The sequence below is a fragment of the Wyeomyia smithii genome, chromosome 1, assembly GCF_029784165.1.
Source record: "Wyeomyia smithii strain HCP4-BCI-WySm-NY-G18 chromosome 1, ASM2978416v1, whole genome shotgun sequence".
NCBI classification, from domain to species: Eukaryota; Metazoa; Arthropoda; class Insecta; order Diptera; family Culicidae; genus Wyeomyia; species Wyeomyia smithii.
Window position 1 is genome coordinate 18,826,263 of NC_073694.1, and position 8,739 is coordinate 18,835,001.

Sequence of the window (8,739 nt, forward strand, 5' to 3'; positions counted from 1 at the left end):
CACCACGGCCAATCACAAGGTCTATTTGTCTGTGAATACTCTGGTTTACCGGATACTATAGATTGTGTTCTACAACGACAATCTGTGTTGGAGACCAGTTTGTTGTTGACACTGGGACTACACTCTTCACTGGATTGTTATCACTGTAAAACTGACGTTAATTGATCTGAATCACGATTTTTTTGTAACCAATTATCATTCTTCCCAACAGAAAGTCGAGTCATCAACATTCATTGATTAAGTTAATTTAGTTCGAATAACTATTTTTAATAGTGTAAAACAGTCTGAACTTGACTCTAAGAAAAAATATTCTGGGTTTGGATAAAAAAAAAACAGAGTTCGAGTGAAAAATACTACTTAGCAAGTAATACTGGTTCCCAAATTGCGCTCAGAAAGTCGAAGGACAGTCTTAAGGCCAAAAAGCAAAAAAAATCCTAATTCAAGACAAATGAAGCTCAATTTTTTTTAAGCTCAAAATGACCAAAAATCGTTTCTGAAAAACCAAAAAAACCCAAAAAGTTTCAAGTTTGAGAGTTATAACAAAAAACACCTATGAAGGCCAGAAAAGTCCAAAAAATGAGCGAAAAAGCGCTCCTTAACACCGGAAAAAGTGATAAATAAAGATCATTAATTGGACTCAGAATGGTGACAGCGAAAATCATTAAAAATAGAGCTCAGAACAACGAAATATTTTTTTAAAGTCCAAAAGGGATCTAAAAATTATTTTCTATATAGCTCAAGTGGCACAAAAATGCTTCTAAAGGCCAGAAAAAGTAGAAAAAATAAAATCACAAAATAATGATCCCAAACGCGTGCTCAAAATGGTGAAAAATCGCTTCCTTAAGTTCAAAACAAATGATCACGAATTGAACTCAGAGTAGCGAAACAACGTTTCCGGAGCCCAAAAGAGACCAGAAAAATAGTCCAAAAATTAACTCAGAAAGTTAAAAAAAGCATTCCTGAAGATCAGAAAGACCTTAAACACACAAATTATTTCTAGTTGAACTCAGTAAAAAACACTGTAAAAAACCTCTGTGCTGATCTGAGCCGTGCGTGCGGCGTATGATAGTTTTGAAAAATGTTTGCAAGCCGGAATCAAATGCAAAAGCGAAAGTTTTGAACTGAACTAATCTTACTGTGACTGTACTACTCACTATGTTAATAAAAAAAATTCAGAGGAGAAATATTCATCTGTTCTACTTTTATGGCAAAAGTAAAGTGTATCACTTCCATGGTGACACCCTGTAACTCTTTGAAAATGCTCCTGAAAGCAAAACAATATGAATCATGGAAAAGAACGGTGGAATGGGCTCTAAAAATCAGACCAAAATAGCAAATGATCCCAAGTATTTTTATATAAAACCAGAAAAGTATAAATAGAACCTGATTCCTAATCTCAAACAAGATCAGGATTTACTATCCAACCTGCGACCGAATTCCGAGCACACATTTCTTCGAAGAAAAGAAAAAATGTTCATATTTTTTTAATGAAGAAATTTTCTTTTCTTCAAAGAAACGTGTTCTCGGAATTCGGCCGCTGGGAAGGAAAAAATAATAACATTAGGTTTTTTTCAGTAGACGGATTTTTTTTGTAGACGAAAATCGTTGAAACTAATCACATTAAAGATAGCGTTAATCTGTCATTGAATAATTGACGTCCAAACATTACCTTCCATCAAGCGATTACGATTACGTGGGTACGATTTCAAAATTGTTCAAATTAGGATTGGTAAAACTGGTTGCTGCTGCGACGGATTTAGTCGCGTACATCCGTCGGTTCGAAATTCGTCATCGTTTAATCAAAATTTACGGCCCTTCGCAATCAATCAAACATTCCAAGCCCGACGGCCATCGTTTTATAATCGTAATCCAATTTCCCAATAAAAAACAATACCGCACTAGGCGATATCTTATCACTCATCGGAGCTCGTATCCGAAAAGATCTCACCTACCCGAAACAAAAAAAAATAAGAATTGCCCTCACGGCGCTTTGCGTTCGATTAGGGCAAGGCGTATCCAAAATCCTATGCCACAATACAATAAAAAATGACGGAACTGTGATGACTCGAGTTTCTGTCCGATTTACTTACCATCAGCTTCCCGGCGTGTTCGATTTCTTTTTCAGTCTCTAATAATTTGTCTTAGATTGCAACGCCGATGTATCTTGATTCTACAATTTTAGCAAACGATGGAGCGATAATATTATTACCCCGTTCATTTGTCATCCGTTCGACTAAACTCCATCAAAATTTTAAAAAGAAAAAAAATAACAATGTGATTAATTGAAAACGAACGATGATTCAGAGAGTGCCTTTCTACGACACTAGACGATAATAAAGCTGCTGACATCGAATGATATCGTTAGCTGCGAACTCATTCTCCGTCACCTGAAAGTTATATGTTATCATAATTCTTACCAGGTGAGATTTTTTTCGTATGTGCACGGCCTATGTTTGCCATTTAAAAAGTCTGAATTACGCTCGAACGGCTATGGAATGCGTAATTTTGCGTTTGTTTTTCATTATCAACTCATAATTTTGCTATCGTTTATAGCCATTATTATAAGCTTATCCAGCTATTGATCAGTTGAACTCCACCAAAGAGTGGTTTGATAAGCTGTAATTCAGTTAAATTGTTCGTCGATATTGATGTCATTATTCGGACTTCCATCTTGATTTTTGTTGGCATATTTTTTTTGTTTCAATTGAATTTTGTTATGAGTAAGGATTTTTTTCTTGTATTTATTATATTCCTTTTTTTTCACTCATATTCATTTTCATGTTTAAATTTAGGTTGGTTAATTTATTTCAGTAAACAGCGACAACTTGTCAGAGTAATTCTTGTGCACATTTTTTTACTGAGATTTTTGGCAGTTCAGTCGCATTTCATCGAAGCTCATAAAAAATTTGAATGAACGTCCTAATTCCATCAAGCATAAGTACATCAAAATCCCACTCCATCAGGCAAACAAAAATTTACCACAGGGTGTTTCGACCCTGCTGCTGTCTCGCGCACGCATGCAGTTTCTGTCAAAATTGGCAAAAAAAAACAGAGCATAGAACTTTTTTGCACCCCATCATCGCCATCAAAAGCAGTCTACTGCAGCTGCCCAAAAGTTTTCGTCGATTTAGGGAATCTAGAACGTGTTTTCATAGTTTTTGGTGCTTTGTAACGTGAGAAGTGAGGCACCGTTCGGAAGTGGACAGAATTGCCGCATTCGTTTACGCTTCCTGACTCGACTGCTGAAACCTGAAGGACTAGGGGATCCTTGTGTGCGACGCTTGGCTTGTGTTCTGCAATGTTCCACCAGTATCGAAGCTTCCAGCAAAGCCAGAAGAATCTGTGTGAGGAACAATGAGCGAAACCGCAGCTGTGAAAGGCTCCCACCGAGCGAGCACTTCGAATCGGATGTCGTCCTGTCGGCAGCAAGCTCTCTACTATGTATTTGTTTACATATTCTGTCTGCAGATTATCACGACCAACACGCGTACCTCCACCCTGTGGAAGCTCAACTCGGAACAAGGGAAAATCGTGAGCGTACCCACCGTCACGGGACGGGTAAGTAGGCATGAAGTTTAATTCTAACTCGACACTAAAATGGTCATGTGTTTTGTAGGATGATTCCTTCGGGGGCTACGCGGTGGAAGATTTGACCGAACGGGGTCAGGTGCCGTTCGCGGATGATGACAACGAGGAATCAACCTTTGCAATTATTACCGCTGCAGCAGCGAACTATCGGCACAACACCTGGAACAGGGGCGAGGGTACAACAGAAGAACTGTTGCGACGGCTGGAGGAAAAGTGAGTTAAAAGCAAACTTCAAAAAAATGCCTGAGCCATCTGTTGAACAGATGTTTAATTTATTTCTTTTGTCTACAGTCCTACGTTGAGCCCTCTTGCATCATCGTACAGCAAGTCGAATAAAAATGCCAGCAACGGCAACACGTTTCGGGCGTCCCCCGAGAGTACATCAAGGTCTCAGGAGGAGGCGAAAGTTTCTGCGGAAGCAGATTTGCTAACCTGTGGCAAGCCGGTGAACTTTACCCACTACGATGATCTAGTCGGTGTGGCCCAACGCTACGAGCACAACCCGTCGCCCGAGCCGGAAGTGGCATATTTGTTTCTGAAGCGCAAGGCAGGTCAGTCGTTGGAACATTTTAACATTGATGCCCTCGAGCGTCGACTCCGGCGCGCTAAGAAGGAACAACCCCACACGATCCATCTGTGGAATCAAATCGGCAACTTTTGGCGCATCAAGGGAAACGCTGGCCATGCGATCGAGTGCTTCCGACGGGCGCTATCCGTGGCGCCCACCAACGCGGATACCTTGCTGAACCTGGCCCGGGTTTTGTTTAATTTGCAGTATCTGGACGATGCCATTAGCCTCACAAAACGGTATTTCAAATTAACTTTTCCTCTCGTTCAAATCAATTCAAATAGACAATTCCTATGAGCAGATCACTGGAGGTTCATCCACCGGAGCGCAGCGCCTGGCGACAGTACTTTACGTTGGGGGAAATTTTCAAAGCGTACGGTCAGCTGTCAGATTCGATTCTGCATCTGAAGCAGGCACTGGCGCTGCATCCACATTACGAGCCCATTCGGCGACTAATTGCCGAAGCGGAGAAAATTGAGTTTGCCTCCAACACAACGCGGATGCAATTCTACACCGGGCTGATCATTGTGGTGCTGGTAAGGTTCCCACTAGCTGCCTCATGACACCCGCAAATCACCTTTTCAATTCACTTTTAGTCTCTGGTTGTTCTGATGATGGTCACCTTCACGCTCAAGACCAGAAACTCTAGTCACGGCCATAACAACAATTCGGCCATTAGCATTACGAGTCTTATTGGAGTAGGAGGAGGATCCACGGCTGGGGGCGACAGCTACGGCGAGGACACCATCGGTAACGATACCAACAATAATACCAATAACATAAATGGTAGCAATAATAACAACAACAACAACGGTGGTGGTGGCGGCACTGGGCGCCTGATGGGACCGCTTATAAATGGGCTTTCGCTGGCAGGTTTTCGGCCGGCTAAGCACTTTAATCGGGCTCAGGCAATGCGTTCCCTGCGAAGCGTTGCTTTTCGCTCGTTCCGACCGTTCCGGTATCGCAAGTAGGTTAGCTTTTTTTGCCAGGCTCATACGCAAGCACACATTATATCCTATACATGCACGCGAGGAGGGATGCGCTGCCCCCTTACGCTACCCCGTCTGCGATCTACTAGAAGCGTACACCGAAAGATACAAGTTAGTAATTAGAACTTTCAAGCAGTCGCAGCTTAGAGCTTTGATACTATTATTTATTGCTTATCTTACGATTTGTAAAAGTACAGGAATCTATTATATTTAAAATATTAGCGTTTTGCGTGTGGGAGGAGGAAAGCAACAGAAGAATACTCCTCTGGATAGTAATATAATTTAAACCGGATACGAAGCGCAACAGTACTTTAAGCCAGTCGATAGACTGGCATTACGATGAGATTCAGCTTATATTTAGCTTGCAAACTTTCGCTTACAGGACAAACTTTATCGTGTAAGCTTTTAACTAAAACTTTGCGTTTTTTTATATATGCATGTTTTTTTTGCGAACCAAACAAAAACAAACTGAACTCTCTGCTTTCGTGAATTCAATTGTGATAGAAAATATTTTTTTTACAATTTTATGTCTTTCTTTTTAAAATGATTTGTTTTAAAAATCTCTACCCCTACCTAGAGTTAGAAACTGCGAGAGCAAATTATGAAGAATAAAACAAAACAAAACAGTACTTAGCGTAAACACAGTGAGAAAATAAATAAACGCAGAATTACCTTATAGCGTACAGATAACCTTCGTGGTTCGTTTTGGTTTGAAGTCCGAAAATTATAGATACGATCAATTCAACTACTAGAAAACACTGAAGTTTTTACACAGCCCGCTTGCAAACAACCGTCTGTCTTAAATATTCTTGCTACAATATTATCTCAAAACAAAGGTAAACCTCAGTACGTGCGCTTGACTGTATCGTACGCTACCTTGTAAGCTGTCCCCGCCAAACTTGTCAAGGATTTGAGGCATCAGGTTAGACATCTCTCACGAACCCTGTACTTGTAATCACCTATGGGTGTTGTGCTGCACTCATAGTTTTGTTTTCATACTTTTGTATGAAAAACTATTATGTTATTATGTTATACATTTAGTTGGGGGTAGACCGCGTATCAGTATGCTCTCTGTTGAGAATAACATTTCACTACAGTTACTATGAAATGTAAATAAAAGCAATTTGCCATTCATCAGGCGCTTTACTTATATCAGTTAAGAATGTATCTTGATAAGCCAGCATGTATGCAATATTGCACGTAAAGCTTTAGGTGGGAAACTTAAAGCTGTACAACACGTGCGCGGCAGCTTAGGTGTGTGTGCTACAAGCAATAGTAGGTAGACAAGTCTAAGGTCGCTTGTAATGACCTGATTAGATGAGTTCGAATAAAGATTACCTTTCAACCTGGAATTAAAACCGAGTAGTTTAATTTGGCTTTACATTCCAACAAATGGTTATGGGCCCAGTAGTTAACTGGTAGCAGACGCATCCCCAGTGGTAAACTGGTAGGTGCAAACCAGTGGTGAACTGGTAGCACACCAGTAGTTAACTGGTAGCAGACGCATCCCCAGTGGTGAACTGGTAGGTGCAAATCAGTGGTTAACTGATAGCTGTAACAGTCCTCGGATTGGACTTGGAAAACCAGTGGTCAACTGGTAGGAATAGAAGTCCTAGGAATGGACTCGACAAACCAGTGGTCAACTGATAGGAACAGCGGACTTAGGATCGGATTCGGACCGGATTCGGCAAACCAGTGGTCAACTGGTAGGAACAGCAGACTTGGGATAGGACTCGACAAACCAGTGGTTAACCGGTTATAGGTTATAGTCAGCAAGAGGACACCGCTTGACTGGACCAGGACAGGACTACATACCAGAAACGCTAAACAATGACTGGACATAGGGACAGCCGCTACGAAAGGGGAACTTTCGAGCACGCCCTACCCTATGCCGCTACCGTTGTGCAAGCAGAGCGGGCCAACGTCTACGACGGTACAGAAGTGAACTTTGGTCCTTGGTAGTGGCGCGTCCATAAACGGTTGGAAAAGCAATAGTATCATCAGTGGTAAACTGGTAGATGTAAATCAGTGGTTAACTGGTAGCTGCAGCTGTTCTTGGATTGGACTTGAAAAACCAGTAGTAAACTGGTAAAAGCAGCAGACCTCGGATTGAACTTGGAAAACCAATGGTCATCTAGTAGTAATAGCAATAGCAGTAGTTGTAGCAGCAGATATTTGACCGGACGCCTTAGACCAGCAGTTAACTGGTAGTAGCAAGTCTTGCTAGAGTCGTGATCAGTGGTATACTGATAGTCAGCGAGGACATCGTCTGACGCTTACCAGGACAAAACGACAACTTGACGTATGAACGGTGGCTACGAAAGGGGAACTTTCGAGCGCACCTTTTCCTATGCTACTATCGTTGTGTCAAGAGAGCGTTATTTTATTTGTACTGACGGATTAGAACCTGCACGAAAGTAAAAATACCACCGGAATAAAGCGGGTGCAGAAGCTGGGGAAGACAAGGTGAAGGAGAAGACTCCATCGAACGTCGCCCTCGTATCGAAGAAGAAGACCAGACGTTGTTTCGGCCGTAACGTTACGGAGTATTTTTACAACATGTGCTTTGTCATGAAGAAGTTGTTGGCACAGAAGAAGGAAACGTACGGGAAGGAACAGAAGAGGGATAATCCCACGCTATGATGATGAAACTGAAGACGATGAAGCGGAACAAACGGATTTGTTTCGTGGTCGACTCTGGAACGAACGACCACATGGTCAACGACCAGCGCTGCTGGATGACATTGAGAAACTTCCGCGACCATTGATGATTTCCACAGCCAAAAGCTGCGAGAATCTTCGGACCACGAAGATGGAAAAGTTGCGGCTTAAGACAATGGTCGGGAAGAACCTAATAAAGGAATTGGAATTGTACAATGTTCTATTAATTCCTAACCTTGAATAAAATATACTTTCGGTTAGAAAGGCAAATTTTCATGGGAAAAGGGTCACTTTTTCTGAAAAAGAGGTTATCTTTGAATATCAAAAGAAAGCAATCGGTAAAGGTATTTTCACATATGGTGTATTCTACCTTGATTGCATTTGGGATGGACAATCCGAAGAATATGCAAACGGATCGGCATATTCTGGAAAACAGATGAGTCTCGAGACATGGCATTAACTGGGACATCTAGTTACTACTAGTTTGGAGATGCTCATTAAAAGAGGTATGATTGAGGGAATCAACATATCTTCTAAAAAAAATCAGTCTGATGTATGCGATGGTTGTTTGGCAGGGAAGCAAGCTGCTTTCTAATTTCAGGGTATGAAATTGCCAAGATCAAAACGACCATTAGAATTAATACATTCGGATGTTGTGGCAACATGGAGCAACAAACGTACGACAGTTATCGCTGTCGATGACTATACGCATTTTGTCGTAGTTTACCTAATGAAGCATAAGTCTGAAGTGTTTGAGAGATTCAAAGAGTATGAAGCCATGGCGTCAGCATATTTTGAAACCCGTATTTCAATGCTGAGATGCGATAATGGCGGAGAATACTCGAGCAACGAATTCCAAAGATACTATAAGGAAAACGGAATTCAAATGATTTATACTGTTCCATCTACTCCTCAGCAAAACGGAGTCAGTGA

The 8,739-nt window shown here is 41.3% G+C and overlaps 1 protein-coding gene across 1 annotated transcript; it reads left to right on the forward strand.

Annotated features, from left to right (window-relative positions):
- The first annotated feature begins 3,045 nt into the window (after positions 1-3,045).
- LOC129723760 (uncharacterized) lies at positions 3,046-5,835 on the forward strand. The gene is made up of 5 exons (XM_055678171.1): positions 3,046-3,558; positions 3,617-3,801; positions 3,880-4,395; positions 4,458-4,692; positions 4,753-5,835. The coding sequence occupies exons 1-5, from the start codon at positions 3,355-3,357 to the stop codon at positions 5,125-5,127; spliced, it is 1,515 nt and encodes a 504-aa protein (XP_055534146.1). The 5' UTR covers positions 3,046-3,354; the 3' UTR covers positions 5,128-5,835.
- The last annotated feature ends 2,904 nt before the right edge of the window (positions 5,836-8,739 follow it).